At 35.9% G+C, this 22,437-nt stretch overlaps 2 protein-coding genes across 2 annotated transcripts in view; one reads left to right on the top strand and one right to left on the bottom strand.

Moving 5' to 3' along the window:
* The window catches only part of LOC131437922 (putative uncharacterized protein DDB_G0289263), a 109,030-nt gene extending 106,610 nt beyond the window's left edge, over positions 1-2,420 (bottom strand). The window contains exon 1 of the mRNA XM_058607599.1: positions 2,304-2,420. The gene's annotated coding sequence lies outside the window, so the exon portion shown is untranslated. The remainder of the gene's footprint in view (positions 1-2,303) is intronic.
* Positions 2,421-2,518: 98 nt separating this feature from the next.
* LOC131437926 (probable Ufm1-specific protease 1) lies at positions 2,519-21,231 on the top strand. Its single transcript, XM_058607616.1, has 3 exons — positions 2,519-2,777; positions 2,836-2,977; positions 20,287-21,231. The coding sequence occupies exons 2-3, from the start codon at positions 2,849-2,851 to the stop codon at positions 20,812-20,814; spliced, it is 657 nt and encodes a 218-aa protein (XP_058463599.1). The 5' UTR covers positions 2,519-2,777; positions 2,836-2,848; the 3' UTR covers positions 20,815-21,231.
* Positions 21,232-22,437: the final 1,206 nt, after the last annotated feature.

Below are 22,437 nucleotides of genomic sequence, written 5' to 3' on the forward strand. Positions count from 1 at the left end.
GTGTGATAAAGTTTTCTTCGAGCAAACTTTATTTTTCGTCTTGTTTCGAGAACGGTTTATATTGCACTGATTCGTTTCTACTCTATCCACATGTATGTCCAGATCTGTTGGGCATTTCCGAAATAGTGTTACTGTTGGTGTTGGAAAACGGATTCTTATGCACTCACCTTCTAACCTAGTAATTTATCAGTATTACTCTCTAATCTGATCTTGGTTATTTATCAGTAATTATCGAATACTGTGTATCACAACTAAATATAATACTATAATGTAGTAGTGCGGTTGTCATTTTTTGCCAATTGAGAATAAACTGCGAGTGCGTCTTCAAATTATTTTAAATCTTATGTCGCAAACGCATTCAAATGAGTTTCTCAATTTTTACAACATCAAACAATATCGTATACTGCTAGTTGATTGATATGTGCATTGCTAGACCGTGTATTCTTAGGAAAACTGAGAACGATTTGACGTCATATCACTTTTACTCTTCCTGTCGCCCACTACAACCAAACACTGTTTATGATGTCACCGACGACACGACCTGCCACTCGTATATCAAAACTGTATCGTAAATTTAAGTACCCCCCAGTAACTCGTAATGTCAAAATGAAATCACTGTTTAAATATTTAAATTGGCAACACAAGTTATAAAATTATTGATTTGCAATAACAGCTACCATGGTTACTATTTATAAAGAAATGTAGAATGTAAATAAACGTGGAAGTGATGTGGTTAATGTTACAGGGATTAATCCGAAGTACTCCGTCCGACCGAAGTTGGTTTTCTATTTGGGAACACGAGCAAGGCCAAAACTAAATATGGATGCACATCGAAGGTGGCATTCCTGGAACTGGTAGCGGATATGATGGAATATGAATATGAATATGATACTGACGCAGAAATATCCCAGTGCTTGATTGGAACAAAGATCATGTAAAAAATTAAACTATTCAACATGGGTGTAAATATTGGTATAAACTTTATGTTGTAACTAAGATGACTCATGTTGAGTAAATATACATTCCCAATTTAATATATAATCGCGGTTTTCCAAAAATTTTGAATCGTTTTGGTATAATGATACAAACAGAAAACTAGTTATTTCATGTTAAATATTGAAACAAACGAATACATTTTATTACATGTAAAGGGCAACTAACAATCTTAGGGAAACGGACAATTTGCACAATGCATAAGTAATTTTCTTCGCTGTTATTGAGCGAAAATTTAAAAAGAACTATTAGTTTGTTGAGTACATCTTTGTAATTAAACTAATCGACGTTGTGCAGAGTGCAGATTGAGAAACAAAATTGAATTGTATAGAGAAAGGTACTGAAGACTTTACTTTGTATCTGTAGTGACCTTTAAGTATTTCATTTAAGGCGGGTGATCGATCTTTCAGCTTAGTAACAGAACTCTGGGCCGGTCAGCATTACTGGATTCTATGTTACCGATTAAAAATTAGTTGAATTTTCTATTCAACTTCTTCTAATTCTCTGTCCAACCAGACTTAACGTACCTGATACAAGCCCTTTCCGATATTCCGGGATCTCTTTTTTCAAATTGTTTGTTTATTTATTCTAGGATCCCTTGGTAACTAGCTCGTAGCAACTTAAACAGTGTTGCTCAATAAGATTATTTTTAACATTATCAAGGGGTCGTTAAATTTATGGTAACTGGCGGTAAATCGTCAACGGACAATTTTAATGCTAATTTTTCTTCGGAGTGTCTGGTCGTGTCGTCGATGTCACCCTTTACCAATCGTCCTATTATCTCGGCACCAGTAAATTAATACATCATGTGTTTCAAAGGCGGTTAAAAGATAGTAGTGAAAACTCCTCACACTCTTCTCCAAAGCCTTGCTTTACGCTCTTCCGTTCATTCATATTGTGGAGTAAACCTATACTACTGTTATGTAGTACAACCTAGATTCATTCATTCATGCAGTCAGTCAAAAAATCATGTTTTTTTGATAATCAAGAAAAGGTTGAAATTTCACGGGGTTTACGAAATGATTTCAAAATTATTTAACAAGAGACTGTAATATCATTTTTAAATTTCATTTTATGACGAAGCAGTTGATATGACCATTATTGAAAAATCATCCGGATTCGAACAAAAATGATATCTCACTTTCCTTGTAGCAAATCATGCTACAAGTACTTATGTTATTATCTATTTGTTTTGGTTCATATCGAATTCACGGTGCTCACTTACACTATTTTAATGATTCTTGAAAAATGTTAACTGGGCGTCGATGAAAGAATAACTGAGAATTATGTTACGGAATGACAGAGATTACCTTTCACATCAACTCATAATGTTCAATTTATCATCAATTTCTTCTACAGTGAACGACTTTCATAAACAACAACATGAATTGCATCGAAGCATTAATGTCGGATGAACACCAATACAGTTTATTTATAGTTAGAATTTTAAACTACGGTCCATCACAATTCACCTAACGCTAGAAAAGTATAAAAGAAGTACGGATGAACAGATTCAGCTGAAGAGAGTTGGTTGTGTGTGTTGTGTAAACAACTTGTTTTATTCGAATAATAGCAACAAAAATATCACTCAGAAGGAGGAAAACCTAAACAGTTTAGTTAAAAACTTGGAAGTGAACGGATAGTTGCTGGAGTCGTGGAAAGTTGAATAACTTTATTTCGTCGTCAAACTCAGCTGTCATTTCCATTCTGTGTTTTTGTGTTCTGAAAATAAACGGGCTGACCTCGAATTGGGCAGTGGTTTTCGCATCGATCGTTTTTTTTCGGTAAATGCTTTCACTACTTAGAATGTTTCAACTATTGTTTAACTTTCGTGAATTACAGGGAAAAAAAGAGCATGGAAAAATTCGATCTATTATTGAATGTACACAGCAATTTGGAGCCTCCAAAACCGGATGGTAGTACATTTTTGATGCGAGGAAACTATCATTACTATCATTACGGATGTGACGGTTTCCAGGATGTGGTGAGTGCAAATGCCAAAACTGTATTACGGCTTGAGAAGAGATTCTTTTCAATTAAAAATTGTCTGGTTTCTTGGAGATCTATTATTAGCGCATTTGATTTTCCTTCCTTTAGATCAAGTATGGCAAACAATATTGTTATGCATATGAAATCATGCAGAAATTCTATATTTATATACCTTATTGTTAATATATTTATATACGTTTACTCCTGCTGGTGGCACTCGCAGTTCTTGAGAGGCATTATAAAATTGAACTGCTAGGTTTACGTAAATCGTTATAGGGAAATTGTTCAATTATGGACTACAACTTCTAATAAGAAAAAAATAAGGCCACTAAATTACGATTTAATCGAATAGTGCTCGTTGTTTGGGTAGTTGTATTTTTATTGGTTATCATCTGATCCGCACGATACGCATTGTTTTTAAAATACGCATTTTTCGAAAAGCAAATTGAATCTCACGTAATTATTTTAAAAAATTGCGTTAAACATTTTCTAAATGAGTTAAGTCTATGGCTTTTTGATGAGTTTTCCATGTATAGCGTATTGTCGAACAGAAAGAAGACCCTTTTTCAGATCACCATGATGAATAGTTCCATCTTTGTGCTAATACATCTAGCATTTTTAGACGTTGGATTGTGGTTCGCATGATATCACACAGAAAAAATCCGCTAATTATTCGCGTCAACTTTGATTACAATATAAATGCATTCTGTTGACGCTAGCGAGAAATACAACAACGACAATCGTGCGGAAAAGCGCAAGGTAGAAAGCGCTACTAAATTCAGCTTAGTTCGCTATCGCAATATTAGAACGATTCTCATGCGCGACTACTTGCCTGCTGTCTTTTCCTTGAGAGCTGCAAAATTCCGTGCATGTGCAATGAAAACGACTGTGCAATTAGATTATTGCAGCTCGTTGTCTCAAGATAATTGGATGTAGGATGATTTTCGCGTCTGTTAGTTATTTAGTGTTAGTCATATTGACGGGGAATCCTACGATTTGTTGGTACGCATGTTAATAGAAGTAGGGAAACTGGTTTTGATTAATATAGATATGATTCAGATATGAGACAATTATAAAAGAGAAAACTAGCTCCAGTCTATGTGCTAAAAACAATTATTTTTCAATCCCAATTCAGGTTTTTCGTTGGGCGTAACAATGCGTATCGTGCGGATCAGATATGCTCTCTTTGTCGTCCAATAAAGTTTGAAGGGCAGTTCGTTCACTTTTCGCATCTTTGTCTTTGACACTGCTTTTTTGTGTGGTTCGTATAAGTGATTGTTTAAATTGATTTCCGAGAAAAGACACGAAAGAGCCACTATTGAGGTTTGATTGTCAACGTCTGATGGTCATTTCTGTTTTTGGCGAATGTGGAGTTATAATTCACTTGTATTGAGAATGATTCTCTGACATTTCAAAGAATAGAAGATAATTTTATAGAATAGGTACCAACCAAACGTGGTATAACTCATGGTGGGACAGTCTAGGCGGTGCTATTGTATGCACTATTAAATAATGTTTAAAATTTTTCACTACTGTTCTTGATACCGCTGTTGATGAAGTTTGTATCTCTTATTCCTACCAATTTAGATATTATATATTGGTTAGATATTACAAATCAAACGCCAACCATGAATAAGTTGTCATTAGCATTTACATTGTATTGTAGTATACTATTCAATTCAATGATTATGTGATAACAAACACATTAAATTGTTATACTCGCTACGCTGAGATTTTTCTACGGACAATAAGCATAATGCTTATTACATCGAAATTGAGAATTACGGTTTTTAATTTGGACTGAATTAGATTTAGCTTGGAATTAGCACTATCAATGAAGAAGCAATTGGTTAGGGTCACTCTTCAAAAGGATTGTGTGCTGTTTTTCATAATTATTTGTGTGATGAAATTTAGTTTTAAGGGAACAGATTATAAGTACAGTTTTCAATAACATAATGGTAAAACGCGTATAAAGATTATTATCGTCAAATGCTCTCTTCCCGTGTCTATTAATGGGCGTGTCACCTGGTTTGGCATGATGTTTCTAGAATTCCACTGCAGGACAGTGGTTGAATCATTGGCGGCGGATGGTAAATTATCGATCAAATGATACATACACCCTGAGATAAGTGACCATTGATAACTGCTTCAAAAAGGTCTAGCTATTGCAATGAATGTTGCTACTGCCTGAATCTCTTCTGTCATTGCATAAGCCTTTAGTGGCTTATCAGTACCTTCAGTTATGCAATATAATTCACAACTAGTTTTTTTTGTCCAGTTTGTTTCTAGCCTCGGTGAAGAACAGTCGTTTTACACTCAGCTACAGAAATTTCTATTTAAACAATAGCACCTTTGATTCTATTGTTCGGCTTATTCGATTCTTTGGAATAAAATGATAGACAAAGCTGATACAGTCTCCCGCCGTTTGAGGCTATACCCAGTTAACTCAAAGGGACCTTTCGTAGTTATAGGAGAGGGCAGTGGAGAAGCCAATCTTTCACCTACTATAATCGCGAGAAGAATTATCACTTCATATGGTGAGAAATATATAAGAGCTACGCCGCTTGGTAAACGCCGTATGAAAATTCTGATGAGCTCTGCGGAGGCAGCCAACGAGCTTGCTCAGTGCGAAATGGAGAACGTGACCATCAACGAAATTCAATGGGAGTGCTAGTCGCTGCAAGAGCTGAATTTCAACCAACTACTTTGGTTCTCACTTCACCAACACAAATAGAATCCGTCGCCTGTTCAATACGATGCAATTTAGGATCCCTTGCTATAGTGTCCGTATATATATCCACCCTAACACTACAATAACGCAGGACATTTTCGAGAATTTTATCAACAGCATTCCACAGCCGTGTATTCTAGCTGGTGACTGGAATGCGAAGAACCCTCTGTGGGGTGGTGATCGCAACAACCAACGTGGGGATAATCTTTTAGCAGCGCTCGAGATTTCACAGCTAGTCGTGCTGAATGATGGAAGTTTCACCAGAATCGATGGACATCGAGCCCCTAGTGCAATAGATCTTACTGTCGCATCGGCAGATATCAGTCTATTGTTTGATTGGAAAGTTATGGAATTCCCATACGGAAGTGATCATCTCCCAATCACTTTTGGTACGACATCAAATGTTGTGATGAAAACCACTACGAAGATCAACTACAATAAAACTGACTGGAATAAATTCTCCACTCTACTGGAAGGAAAAATGGACCCAGAAAGTAGGGACATTTCATATGAGAGGTTTTTTGAAATAGTCTGGTGGAGCTTGCAAAATGCAACACCAACTTCGTCTTCCAACAGATTTAGGAAAATCCCCCAACCATACTGGGATTATGAGCTACAACAAGCACTCGATGATAGACGTACTAAATTTAAATCATGGCGTCGGCAGCTGGAGTACGAGAAGTATCTTGAGTACATAGCCGCAGAACAAAACTTTAAATCATTAGTAAAAAAGAAAAAAAAGGAGTCATGGCAAGCACTCTGTAACAGCTTCGACTCGCAAACCTCAGTGCAGTCACTATGGAAACTTGGGCGAAAGTTCAAAAATAATTACACAGCATCAAATAAACGACTACGCGATGAGAATCTACTGAACGATCTACTCGATAAACTGGCACCTCCATCTGCATGCGACAAACCGCTGCTTTTCGAGCAATGTACCTGTGGCTGCTACGACAATAGAATTTTCTCCATAGATGACCTCGATTGTGCAATAAAACCGGGTAAAGACACATACTGGTTGAGCAAATGCGCAATATGAGAATTAACGAGTGCCTCATTAAATCGGTGTACAGCCTTTTTAGAGAACGCCGACTGACAGCGGCAGTGGAGAAATCAAATTCACTTCAACGGACAACATGGGTGGGTCTCCCACAAGGTTCACCATTGAGTCCTCTTTGCTTCAACATCTTTATCCATAACCTGTTCGAGACCCGAAACCCTGGCGTAATAAGAATAGATTTCGCAGACGATATAACCGTAACATATAGAGGGTCAAATCTTGAGGAAAATATCCGGAACATACAAACGGCCGTTAATGAAACTGTTGAAGGAATCAAAAGCCTCGCTCTTCAGGTGGCTCCAAATAAATGCAGCTCAATAATATTCTCAAAAAGCTTCGTCGACGTTGATATAATTCCAACAATAAGCATCAGCGGGCTACAGGTGCCATATAAACAAAGCATGAAATTACTAGGCCTTCATCTAACACCGACATTATCGTGGCGAAAACACTTTCTGAGTGTGAAGCATCGAGCAGCTACATACACTAACTTTATGAGATCAGTAGCCGGTCAGAGCTGGGGATCTGATCCAACGGCAATGTTGACGATCTACAAGTCATGTATTAGACCGATTTTAGAATATGCCTCATTTTTCTTCGGAAACGCACCGGAAGCGGATACGATCATACTCGATCGTATACAATGGAACTGTATAAGGATTGCACTGGGATCAACTAAAACTACACATACTGGTTCCTTAGAAGTTATCAGTGGTATAATGCCATTGAAACACCGAAGAGACATAACAACAATGAAATTCGTTGAACGTCGGTATTCCATTCAAACATGGAATGAAAAGTTCGTCAGGACTACATTAGAAGGTCACTCGGCCAGCTGGATACGGCGGAATGTCCTTCAATACAGGTCATACACTGGATGGGTAGATACTATCGACACTCTACCATGTTTTCATTATGATTTGGACATTCGACATAAGCAGTTAAAAATTGATTATACCATTCATTATGCATTCTCACGGGACCGAAATGATATAACATCTAAAGTAGTGGAGCAGACTCTGCTACGCAAGTATCCTAATGCTCATCTACTTGCGACTGATGGTTCCAAAAGCAAGACGGACGTGGGATACGCCGTAGTTGACGAGCAGATGCGAACCATCAGCGCAACGAAATTGCCTAATCAAGTGTCTATATTGCACGCTGAGCTTCTGGCCTTGAGGAAAGCTGCCGAAATCATAGCTACATTGGAGACAGCAGAATATGTCGTTCTAACAGATAGCTTTAGCAGTTTAACTAGTCTGTCCAACAAGAGAATACATTCATACCAATCTCAGGCGTGGTTCGAAATCAAACACCTCGTTGATAAAATTGAAAGTAAGGGATCATCGATAACGTTCATGTGGGTTCCATCACATACAGGTATACCACTGAATGAAGCAGCGGATATAGCAGCCAAATCAGCAAATCAAAATGGTGAACTTGAAACATTTAAATTCTCAAGCATCGATTTAAAGTTTCCGGTACACGCGCGAGCTTTATCCAGTTGGCAACGGGATTGGAACACCGGTACAAAAGGTAGGTTCTGCTTCGCAATTATTCCAACAGTCTCAACATCAGCGTGGTTCAAGGATGGCGGATTTAGCAGACGAGAAGTTGTCATTATATCAAAACTCATAAGCAACCATTCAAGACTACCGGCACACTTGTTCAGAAACAACATCATAGACGACGGCATCTGTCAATGTGAAGATGCACTTGGTACACCAGATCACTTACTGTTTCATTGTAGACTGTACGAAGACAACAGGAGAGTTTTTTGGAGAACGATCGTCGATATAGGCGCGATACCTGATTTGGAACTCATTCTAAAGAGGATGGATCCTAGACTGATGTCGGCAATTGTGACTTTTTTTGAAGACGCGAAAATAGATCTATAAGAAACATAGAAGTATATAAGTTTAACTTGGCCAAACTATGGTAACAAGAGGCCAGTAGGTTTAATAAAATAAAAAATAAAAAAATAGTTTTTTTGTCACGCATAAGGGGCTGTCCATAAAAGACGTCACGCCGCAAGGGGGAGGGAGGTATTCCATAAAACGTGACCTTTTGTGACAGGGGGGAGGGTGGGGGGTAGGTTTTTGGAATGTGACGTCCAATATTTTCAATGAGCGCATTTTTGAAATACCTAATTATATTACTGCTTTGCCCTATTTCCTGAAAAAATCTCCACAATAAACGTTTACATTCTATAGGAAAACGTGTATTTGTAGATATAAAAGCTTTTTCTTGTAAATTCGGAAATGAGTGATGCAGGAAATCATTTCTATTGTGATCAGCAAAAGTGCACGGAGGAGTGAGTAAATTAGCGAAATTAATAAATTTTGCCTAATATGAGTAAAAAAGAAAAAGATGCCTTCAAACAGTTTAACTTAAGATGTGCACTGACAATTTTTTCAGTAATTTGATTTTCTAGCAATGATAATAGTATATCATAAGAATTTCTCTTATCTGATTCTGATGCAGTTTATTCAATTATACTTAATTTGAAAAAGGGCGGGAGATCAACGATTTCAGACGTAGAACATGTCATGCCTTATCTTCATCATATGTGATTTTACTCCACCAGCATAAAAGCTTATCGAATCATCCAATGATTGAACTTTCACTGATCAACTAATAATGAAAAGATTCTCCGGCAGTGATCTCGTTTTGATGAGGTTTTGGTCTTTATTTTCTCAGCCCTGTAAGCTACACTACGGAAATATTATTCTTTACCTAAAACAATAATATATCTGTGTAGCCCTAGGAGGACTAAAACAGATGATTTAAATGTTTCATCAATTCCAACCAAATACTTTTGTTAATTTATATAATTGATATTAATAAAATAATTCCGATGATTTTGTAGATTTATGGATATTTTTTAATCTAATGACAGCATGTAATAAATCGATTTTTCCCTCATATTTGTATGGTTTGTCATACATATTGAGAATTTATTGAGATGAATTTTATTTATTTTGAATTCGTGACACGTGACATAGGGGGGATGGGGGGTCTTTGCTTCTGTGACAATTTGTGACAAAGGGGGGATGGGGAGTCAAAAATCGTCAAAAAAAAGCGTGACGTATTTTATGGACAGCCCCTAAGCGACTCAAATATTTCGCTTCCGACAGATATGAGGGTCTTTAGGGATTCAGAAATGTCGAATGCTGTGAAAATAAAGTCTACAATTTCCGAAACTTTAGTAATCCTGTTGGTGGCTGTGAAATGGAGTCCACTGGATTACTGTCTTTTTTGTGCTAGTTACTGAATTTGTTTTTGAATTTGACCGACCAGGAAGCACAGTATTTGGTTTCGAAATTGATTTTTTTGGTTTTACTCGTGGATCTTTTATCGATGGTGAAATTTTATGTTCCTTATTGAGTAATTTGGAGAAAGACTTCTTTCTCTTAATTGACCCTTGGATAGTGACAAACGAAGTACTTTCACTATTTTCATCGGAGTCAGATTCATCTGGCTCTAAGCATTTTGTACATGTGCGAAAGTAATGTAGTAAGTAAAGAAAGCTTCATTTTGTCTTGGCGCAACTTAAATGCAGTGCATGTTGAGAGATCATGTGGAGTCTTTCCACAATAAACTCACTTTTCAATGTTTTTATTGCAAAGATTATCCTCATGAGGTCCTTCACATGCTTGTTACCACAATAAGTAGTTGTGTGCCCAAGTTTTTTTCAGTACGTGCAGTTCATAACATGCGGAACGCAAAGACGAACCCGACGCAGACCCGACGAATGTCACTCGAAACGAATCTCAATTTCCACACCTTTCGATGGAATGTAAACTCGATATTCTAGTACGAATAATTCACAGGTTACAATTTGCTTAGCCTGTTTCAAATCGTTAACCACAACTCGAATTTTATCTTTATTTACTTTAGAGATTTCTACGAGATCATGATGTCAAATCTTTTGTTGTTTGCATTAAATTCAAGGCTTTAATTTGCGCCGAAAATGTATTATCCATGGCCAAGAGTTCCAAAAACTCGCTCATGAGGCAATTTTTTTTCTATTTATCAGCTCATCACTTAATTCAAGATGCAATCCGTAAAATGATGGTGAAGATGAAACTCATCGCTGGTCTAAACAAACACACTCACCTATCACTGTTGCTCTACCGTGCTGAACGACGTGAAGCTGACCCCAACGATTTCCAATTTTCCGTCTTCTAGTATAGTTTTCTGCTATCTCCGTTGCTCTGCTGTCGTGATTTCCACTGAACTTAATGTGTGCTGTCTGTACCTGGCTGTAGAGACCACGCTATAGCTTGGTGGCAATTAATCGTGATGCTTGCTTTTTTTGCACCACTCGATACGTGTAGTTTTTTTAGATCCACCGCACCGTATAAAATCTGGTGCCTGGTGGATCAGTTCTGAATACCTTAACACCTTTGTGCCTTTGCACTCCACCCCTCTTCACACATTTATGCGATGGCTCCTCTGTGTCTCTGTACTTCTATGCGTTCGCACCTCTGTGCGTATTAACGGAATGGCCTTTGTTGCATGCTTCCAAGTCGGGAAACGCCATTAGACCTAGCAGCAACCTTTGCGATTGACACCAACAGGTTTTTCACCTGTAGCCTAGGACAGGACCAGACAACTGGCTTCTTTTTCCAGAAAAATATTATTATTTACAGCAGGTTGCTCCCTGCTGTAAATAATAAATGCCTCGCGATCACTGTTGCCAGTAGAGATAATTATTCATTCTGAAAACTTTCTCCCCTTATAACATGCAATTATTTATCATTTGAAAACACTTAGACAAATGTTATATCAGTCAAAAATATAGCTCTGGATTCATTTTGATCAGATGTTTGTTTTGAAGAAAACGTTTAGTTGAAACAGCTTAATAAAATTTTTCTAAAACACTCAATTTTGGGAAAGTAATTCTTGCAGCTCTATTAACTAAAGTATTCAACATATTCTATTTGAAAAAAAAATAACATACAGAAGTATCCAAAGATTCGGTGCTATTCTCAACCAACATAATCAATATTCTAGTCCATATCACACTTCGTGATTTCAGGCTTTCTCTTTGTATCATCCAGTGATTGTTAAATGTACTCGTATACTTTCCGCATTGACAAGACTTAAAAACAAATTGAACTTAAATCCTATTGAAATTAATAATTTTGAAAAGATGACCCGAAAAATAAAATATCCAATATCAAGCTACATTGTTACCGACGATACTGACAACACTTTTTCTACCACCCTGCAGTAATATTGATTTCAACAACTTGTACTTGCTAATGTCAATTTCAACCAATCACGAGCTGGTCCGAAATTGGTCCTAAAAGTTGATTAACAATTGTCAGGTCCTGTCCTAGCCTGTAGCTAGAGTTGTCTTTGACTTTGTTAATAACGAAACACAACCTTTTTGCTTGAATTGTTGTTGGGCATAATTTCAATTGCATATAATTCCCCATGATATTCGATTCGTTCAAATTGCGTAATTCTCCTTGCGGATTCATCGTATCTTGTTTCCGTATTCAAAAACGAAACAAATTGTCTTATATAGTCGGGAGTACTTTAAAAGGCTTGAAAGATTCGACGCGTTCGCAAGAAGAACTACGCAACTTGAACAAATCAAGTATCAAACGGAAATATGCTCAATTGAAATTATGTCAAATGAATTTATGCCTAAAGAAAATTATGTGGAATGAAACAATGTCTTTTTATTTAATACCAAATAACATTATGCCGAACAAAAGTTATGCCAAACGAGTTTATGTCAAACAAACTTAGGCCAAATATCGTACACTTTAATCGACACATTGACATCACGATGTAAAATACCCTGGTGATCACGTTTTTCTATGTGTTAGTGCGGTTGTCATTTTATTTTGGAATAACAGAGAGACGTGAAGAAGAAAAAACATAAACAAATGACGTTCCGGGAGTTGCTTTTATGAAAATATTTAGAGTTGGTACTGTTTGCGAAAATATTGACAGTGAAATGCGGTGTTTTGTTCCGGGATGTTTCAATCGTTTTCATCACCTGCATTTGAAATGCCACCCACAGCACAATCACTCCATTATCCATAATAATTGTAATAGATACCACAGTGCGATCCGCCAAATCCTTCCTCCAACGAAATTAACAGAATCGGATGTGTGTAAAATTTTCTATATTTCGACGTTACCTTGCAAGCCCTTGAAGAAAAAATGTCCAGATTTTCAATTAGTGCCAAAGATTCGCCAGGCTGCGCGACAACTGAAGTAACTTAGAAGTGAAATCCCGATCTGAAATGGTCGTTTGTTTATGTTTACATGCTTGAATCCCGGCGCGCCATACTTAATTTCGTGAGAAAATTACCAACACAACAAAAACTGTCTTATCACGCCACCAGTGTATTTTACGTCGTGCATTGACATCATGTACAAAACATATAAATTATGGCTATATGTAAAACACATATGGAATTCATGGTACATTCATTTGACATTTAGGGGTAGATGGGGTAAAACGTACCCCCTAAGAAAATGTAGCTATATCTTAACTATAGAGAATAACACGGAATGCATGAAACCCATGCATTACTATCTTCCGTAATCATTATTTTTCAAAATTACGTAAAAATTTTCTATTGAAATATATGTGGGGCATGACGCCCGATCGTGGAAAACATGAAAAATATACATTTTAAATTACGCAAAGTGACGATTATCTAAACATGGAGGCAGAATGATCTTAAACGACGGGTAAACATCCATCAAAACAACGGATTAAAGCTCATGGCAACCACGGGGGAATATGCACCCTCATAAAGTTTCTTCTTATTAATTAAAGTAAGCTTTAGATTTTTCGTTGACGAAATATTTGCCAGGTGGAAGATTGTTCACTATTATTCATTAAATTGATAACTTGTGGATAATTTTTGTAAGCGAATTCTTGAACATTTTGCCTCAAACAATTCGGGTCGTTTTGCCCCCAAAAATATGAGACGATATATTTGACGAGTTTTCTATAAAATTGTAAATACATCGTCTTTATTAGAACTAATTTTAGAAACCCGAATGATTGACAAAGAAGTTCACTGGTTGCGTAATTAGAATAATCTTCCTCACCCTAGAAAATTACTATGGAACGAACATCTAAAAATAACTTATAACAGAGACATAATCGATTTTTTTCTAATTTTTCCAGATATGATTGAACCATCGCTACCAAAATTTTATCGTAATCTGTTGTTATGGCGGACATTCAGTTTCATTAAAATTTCAGTGAAAATAATTGGTAACTTTTGAGAAAAGCAAAAGGTGCATTATGTCATCTTCCCCTACTTCAAAATAATAAAAAAAACTTATGACGCTAGATTTAATATGAATTTTACATGAATGTCTCTTCGTTATAAAACAAGCGTTTTAAATAATTTACACATTAACTTGCAATATTTTTATATGAAAAAAGGCGGGTGGGTAATGTCAGAGACATAATTGGATGTCGTGAATACGAAAAAACTGACACGCTTCCATCACTTTTCCGAATATCAGTTAGTTGATTCATTGTATGAATTGTGCAAGCTTTCTCCTTTTTCACTAATAGAGTTTGAAGTGATGCACCTACATTAAAGTACAGATTAGTTACATTAAACAGCTACTATTCTACAACTATATATTCCAAACTTGGTACAATTCCTTTTTAATTTGCTGTAGTTTATTTTTATTGAAGCTATGAAATTCGAAGATATCAGATTCTTCTCGAAATTTCAGTTCGAGACAATTGCAATGGCCTGGTCTGTAATGTATCGACGATCTTCGGTATGCAAGAGTAATTTTAATACTAATAATGATAATTATAATAATAATAATAATAATAATAATTAGGAAAAATTTATATATATATATATATATATATATATATATATATATATATATATATATATATATATATATGTATATATATATATATATATATATATATATATATATATATATATATATATATATATATATATATATATATATATATATATATATATATATATATATATATATATATATATATATATATATATATATATATATATATATATGTATAAATAAAATACAGATTAATCTGTATATATGGCAACCCTGTTTCGCATGGCATATTTTCACAAGATCCTATACTAGTATAAAGATGTGCTCAACATCTTTACTTTCGCTTTCTCATTTCCGTTCGTAATTGAATGTGTTAGTGACGGTGCAAATTATTCAAACTTCTCGTGTGTGTCTTGTTTCGGCAACAGTTGCTCAGAAAATGGTAGGAAAGTGACAAAATTCAACTAGTTCTTTAGGATGATCTTTAGCACTTAAAGATGCTTTGAATGGGCCTTGCTGGACTTTTTGGCTGCCTTGACGACCGGTTTTCGGTGCCATCGTACTGACGGTGTCTCGTACGTTCATAGTAGCTGCTTTAACCTAAATGACGCTATTTCTCACATCACATTTCATTTTATACCTGCTACTGGCTACTAATACTACTTGCTAAAATTCCTTTCCTGTTCCCAGAACGGGAAACAGTGAGGTCGTCTCAGGTCCTCGATGTTGCTCTCGTGTGTCTTGTTTCGGGAACAGTTGCTCAGCAAATGGTAGGAAAAATGAAGTGATTTGGTTTTTTTTGAGAAGTGGCTTTATAAATTATTGTCCGTTAGGTGAAATTCAAGCCACTGATATAAACATAACCTACCAAAATTCGTCGGAGAGGATAATTTTTTAATAAAATTTGTACTGATATTGATGAATGAAAAGCAAACAATACAAACTATTGTTTAAAGAATTCATAGAATGAACGGTAGTATTTATCAATAAAATCAAATCATTTATGTTGTTATCATTATTTGAAGGAATATCGTTGCGGTATTCGTAATGTCAAAGATAAATTGCTCTCTGGAAAAGTGATAAGTTTATGAATGTCATCTCCTGTTGCACACAACGTAATTGGGGTAAAATTTCCAAAATGGAACTAGCAACAAGAAACGCCTTAATCGCAAAGTGAATGAAAACTGTATACAAAATTATTTAACGGATCCATCTCATTCGAGAGGAATGCCATCCGTTGTGGAACATCAAGAAGGTCAAAAAATTCGTTTCATTTCACAACTAGCAAATTTATCGTCTGCGACATTGTTTTTCCATTGAAAAATAATAATTGGCACTAAATTAAACCAACAAGTGCATTTTTCTATTTGTTTGTGTGCAGTTTGCCATACTCGTGAGGCAATTTTTTTCAAGGTTGCTTTTTGATCCGTGCGAATCATGCTTTGAAAAATATCGAGAATTTTTTATTAGTCGGGTCTTCTTAAGACTTGTAAATTTATCTCAAAGAATTATTTATGATATTTTCGTTCATTACAATAAAAAAATATGATTGAGTAAAGACTGCGCTGTGTTCTGTTTATATTATTTCTCACATTAGTACGAGGTCTGTTCAGAAAGTACCCGGAATTCTCATTTTTCTAAAAAAATATTTATTTATTCGTCTACATCTATATGGTCCCCTTCAAAGTAATCCCCCCTAGATGTAATACACTTATGCCAGCGTTTTTTCCAGTCTTCGAAACACCCCCAGATAGTCACTTTTTGTAATGCTCTGTAGCACTCTCAGCGATTCTGCCTTTATCTCTTCAATCGATGAAAAACGCTGTCCTTTCATGGGTCTCTTCAACTTTGGGAACAGGAAAAAATCACACGGAGCGATATCTGGTGAATAAGGAGGTTGGGGCATGATTAAAGTGATGGTAATGCGTTTGTTTTTTTGATCAAAATTCAGCAGTTTTGGAACGAATTTTGCTGCCACTCGTTTCATGCCCAAAACATTTGAAAAAATATGATGGCATGAGCCAACTGATATGCCAACTTCATCAGCAACTTCTCTAATAGTGATTCGGCGATCATCCATAATCATTTTTTCCACTTTTCCCACATTTTCATCGATTATTGACGTGCTGGGTCGACAAGAGCGTTCGTCGTCTTCAACGTCTTCGCGGCCATCTTGGAAACGCTTATACCACTCGTAAACACTTGTTTTTTTTCATAGCAGACTCACCGTAGGCTCTCTGTAACATTTCGCACACTTGGTTATACTTTATTTCATTTTTCACGCAAAATTTAATACAAATTCTTTGACTCTTAAATTTTTCCATTGTTTAAACTAACAAAAATCGCCGAGCTCAAAAAAACACGTCTACACCAGCCGCTACAAGACAGAATGTAAACAATGAATACAGCTGAAAATTTCACCATACATTAGGGACATATGTACCAACACAATAAAAAAAAATTTGACCACCGGACTGTCCAGACGCGCGCAATTAAAAAATTCCGGGAACTTTTTGAACAGACCTCGTATTGAGCGGACTTGCACTGCCTACAGTTCGCAAGCATCAAGTTAATATCGATTTGATCTGGCCTAGATAAAATAATCCTTCCAGGAATCAGGAATCAGAACAAATTGGCTCAAATGGCACGTTCCCCTTGATATTCATATATTATTATATATTATATATTATATATTATATATTATATATTATATATTATATATTATATATTATATATTATATATTATATATTATATATTATATATTATATATTATATTATATATTATTCATACCTTATGATCAAAAAAGAACCGGAATTTTCATTTTAAAATTCCCGCGCTTGTCCAATCGGTTAACTTTTTATTCTCTCAATGTTGGCAACACTTTTATACACATTCTGTCAAATTTTGACGCATATCGTTAGTTTTTTGTTTGGCGTCTACAAAGAAGTTGAAAAATTTTCTTGTGGCGATTTTTATAATGGATGAAAATTTAGAACAACGTGCGTGCATCAAATTTTGTGTTGCAAATGGATTTAAGTGTTCCGAAACGTTGAAAATGTTAGAAAAGGCCTTTGGTGAATCGTGTCTAGGAAAAACACAGACATACGAGTGTTATAAACGCTTCAAAGGTGGTCGTACAAGCTTGTGTTGCAAAATCGTTCTGTACCGATTAGAGAGATTGCTGTGTTGTTGGGCATCTCTTATGGATCAGCCGAACACATTTTAACTGATGTTTTGGGTTTGAAACGCGTCGCTTCTCGGCTGATGCCAAAAAAGCTGAATTTCATTCAAAAACAGCGTTGTGTTGATGTGGCCAAAGAGATGATTTCCAATGCAGATAGTGACCCCACATTCATCGAATGAATGATAACTGGTGATGAGGTGTGGATCTATGAATATGACGTCAAAACCGAACAACAATCGACCGAATGGCGCTTCGCAGGTGAGCCGTTGTTCTAAATTTTCATCCATTATAAAAATCGCCACACGAAAATTTTTCAACTTCTTTGTATAGACGCCAAACAAAAACTAATCGTACGATATGCATCAAAATTCGACAGAATGTGTATAAAAGTGTTGCCAACATTGAGTGAATAAAAGTTTACCGATTGGACAAACGCGGGAATTTTAAAATGAAAATTCCGTTTCTTTTTTCATCATAAGGTACATCGGAAATCTTGTTTCCGGTCGTTTTTATCAGCACTCAAAACTGTCATCTTGACTTGGATTGACTGAAATGATTGGTTTTCGACGGTTTGTACGAAAAGGCAAAATATGAGCGATCAACAATATGCAATAATCCAAATGTAATATAACATTGGATGAACAAAAACAATTGTTGGAATGACTACATTGTGTCACATACGAAATCGGTAAGAAACCTACTTTCAATTAAAAAAGTTAATGAGATTATTTTAGTACTTTACCGTAGCCTGTTCAAAATACTACGTTGTAACAACTTGCAGTATAAGTGTCATTTAATATTCACGCCATTGTGACAGACTGTTTAAGTCAAAACACAGCATTCATAATGTTTTTTTTTTTTGAATTATTCTTTAGCATGTTTAACAAGCTATCACTAGGAAGAATAGTAGCGGAAATAAGTTCAGATATAGAAACAATTTTAATATAACATTATTCGCTTTATTAAAAATTTACTTGTATTACAATATGAATCGAATTAATGAAAAGGATTGAAAACTACAGCAATAAAAATTTTAGATTTTTAAATATTATATGGGTATTTGCCACTTTTATATGTTTCTCCTCCTATTATCAACGGTATACGCCACATTCATATTTTACTCCTGAACGATTGACGTTTCTTAACAGGTGATAAATGAGGTAAAGTTGGCTCAATCACCGGTGATGGTGATAGTAACAGTGATCACCTCCCGTGATTCCAAACATTCTGGTGATCACCTCTTTATCACCAGGAGGTGGTAGTCACTTATCACCTTACATAATTCCACTCCCGCTAAAACAGAAATAAGTTTATTTGGTTATCGACTATCACCCGAAAAAGTAATGTGAAATTTTCACACTAATCACTCTGTATCTCCTGAACCGGAAGTCGGATCTGATAAAAAAACAAGCAGTTTGTATGGGACCTTAAGACCTTTTATTTGAATGTTAGTTGGACGAAATCGATTCATTTCATTACATATACTATCCTGTAGTTCCGGAACCAGATTGGATTGGAGCATATATATTATATATATATGGAGCATAGAACTGTTCATATGAGTCTAATACCGTTTTCGTTTTAGGACCTATACGCAGGCGACTCTGACTCCGAGTAAAACGAACACGTGGTACGCGCCCTAAATAACAACTCACATAAAAGAAAAAACAAACAAACTCGCATGGATGCGTGGTGCAACCGGAGAAAATTTTTAGAGCGAAACTACGCGATTGGAGTCCGATCTAGAGCGACCCCAGGTTGCTAATACAAACTCATCAAAAGTTGTTTTGGCAACTCTGGGTCAGCTCTTGGGCTGTTCTGATCAATAAACGAAAACGGAATAATTTAGCAGAAATCAGTTAAGCCATCTTCGAGCAAAATAATGAAATTATTTTTCACACACAAATTTGCGTATCTCGACGAACTTCTTCGTATGGTACTGGAAGTTGTGCTCTTCCAGTATGTGTTGTTGCAAGCAGTATAAATCAATACAAATATGAAATTGCTTTGAATTCGAAAATACAACCATCTTTCTAATACATATGTCATGTTCGAACGATTATGTTGCCAAAAATGAACCTTGCCAAAATCGAAACGTCATGAAAAAGGGTGCTGTGCATCGTCTAGTCCTGCCCGGTTTGGTCTTACAAGCCAGTTGTCGTATGTACGAGTCCCAACCTGGAAGGATTCTTAGTATCACTAGGATTGTAGTACTAGCCATGCAATGATTCTGTACGCTATGAATCGGCTACGAAGCATGATGAAACAGAAATGCCAAATTCCAAAAAGGAATGTAATGCCAAGACTTTGCTTTGCATAGTATTTTAGTCGCTAAGAAACAATTGCATAAAACAGTATTTAAAATCGTGCTGACCACAATTTAGACTCAAATCAAACAGGTTAATGGCAGAAAGTGGTTCACATTCTATCTTGAAATTTCAAACTTATATCGTTCTCGCGCATCTAAAGATAATAATATGTCTATATGTCTTCTTTTTTGTAGGGATGGGGTTGCGGATATCGGACACTGCAATCGATCTGTTCGTGGATCATAGAAAAGAGTTCCCTAGACAAGGAAGTTCCGAACATTCCGACTATTCAACAAACTCTAGTTGAGATCAAAGACAAACCGGAGCGTTTCTTCGGATCGCGCGAATGGATCGGAACGTTGGAGGCGATTTATGTCATCGACACTCTCTTCGATGTTCCCTGCAAAGTTATTCACATCTCCAAAAAGGATAGCATCGCAAAGCATAGTGACATGCTGAAGGAATACTTTGAAACACACGGTGGATTAATTATGATGGGAGGAGATATGGATGCCGCCTCTAAAGGAATCGCTGGTATTCACATCGGTGCAGATCAAACTGTATATCTGCTTGTCGTGGATCCTCATTTTGTCGGTAAAATCAAAACCAAAGAAGAGCTTTATACTAAAAGTTATGTTAAATGGCAAAAAGTTGATGAATTTGTCGATAGCTCATTCTATAATCTGTGTCTTCCAATGGTGAAGGCTAAGGAGGCACTTTAAGTTGCATGTATTATACCCTAGTATATAAGTCAAACGATAGCGCAAAATGTAATTCCGACATGCACTGAAACGTTCGCACTTTTCAATATACTCAACCAAATATCGAAAGTTGGTGAAAGCGATTCTATTCAACTGTACAATGCATATTATAACGACACTGCAGTTTATATTACTCGCTAATGTGTACCCAAAGTGACAAGTTGGAATTGAACGAACTTAGCTAAATTGATCATTGTATCCTTTACAAATTCCTTTTTAAACAAATTCTTATTCTGAAGATATTTTGAGGAGAGCTTAAATTATAACACATCGAGAATTTAAAAAAATCGATTGTAGATTGTTCAAATTTATTACTCATAGTGAAATATACCAACGGATTTATATGAGGTAGAAGAAATTTATACTAAAAAAAGTAGATTAGTGAATGCATTTTCTGGAATAGAGCGAAAGCAGCATGCAATTATATATCTAATAGCTACATTTCACTAGTTGGTTACGTAGGCGCAGAGCGCAAGAAGAGTATCTCAGCAAAACATCAAAAGTTTGTATTCTCAATGGGACCAAATGAGTCAATTGGGAAGATTGGAATTTCTTGTTGGAAAAAAATCTATACACAAAACAAAAACAAGAATCTGTTGTAGAAAAAGAAACTTAATATTGTGGCCATATTTCATCGCACAAGAATTGTCATATCTTTTCACAACAACCTGTGTAACTGAAGGCATCGATACGCTTCTAGTCCACAATTTGGCTCTTAGTGAAAGTGTCTACCACACTGCCGAATTTACGTTCACGGAAGTTAGAACTGATCCGAATAGTATTCCTCGGTTTCATGTTTAGGTGCCAATGAAGCGGAAAGGGGGCATTTACTTTGACTCCTTTGAGTTCCGCGCAAGATGTCATTCTATATTTGTTAGGATCTGATTGTATTATAATTCACAAAGATGATTTTACTGGGGTTTACCGTATTTATTAAATTGTTAATTTTATGTCATTAAGTGGAAAGCAAGATTTTTAATATATTTGTTTTATGTAGAATTATATTATGTATTTATTATTCCGAAATCCAAAACTATATATTCATCCATTTGCGTTATGGCGACATAATTGCAACATAATAGATAACTCCCACTGGTGAAACAGTTGCACAAATAGGATAAGTCCGGAGGAGATGCCGCACCTTTTTAAAAATCTATCACCCTCATTCTTGTTTACGGCCGTATGCGATACGTTCGGAAGTAAATCAAATTCGTATTCCCGTTTACGTTCGAATCAATCACTATTTTAAATATCGCACATGCATAGAAACAACGCTTATCGAACTTTAAACTATCAGTTCTGGTGCAGATTTGAGTTGTAATTAAAAATCTTTGATATCATTTGTTATTTGACTTGTTTTTTGCCGATTTTGTATCATCATGCTTGCTTACGTCCGTATCGACTATACGACGAACACATACTTTCGAATGAATGCGAACAAGCCATTCTTGTTTTGACTCGAATGTGTACGAACGCGATTCCTGTGCAAAAGAAGGATCGGTAGAGCAGGTAGTTTTTTTTAAGAAGATTCAAAGCATCAAGGAAATGACGAATGCTACATATAATAAATATATATCGTACTCA

Source organism: Malaya genurostris, chromosome 3 (genome assembly GCF_030247185.1).
Source record: "Malaya genurostris strain Urasoe2022 chromosome 3, Malgen_1.1, whole genome shotgun sequence".
In the NCBI taxonomy this organism is placed as follows: domain Eukaryota; kingdom Metazoa; phylum Arthropoda; class Insecta; order Diptera; family Culicidae; genus Malaya; species Malaya genurostris.

Excerpts from the sequence above, each read along its gene's own strand:
- LOC131437926 (XM_058607616.1), top strand. The coding sequence starts at position 2,849 with ATGGAAAAATTCGATCTATTATTGAATGTACACAGCAATTTGGAGCCT. Across the intron at positions 2,978-20,286 it reads GTGACGGTTTCCAGGATGTG|GGATGGGGTTGCGGATATCG; the intron begins GTGAGTGCAAAT and ends TCTTTTTTGTAG.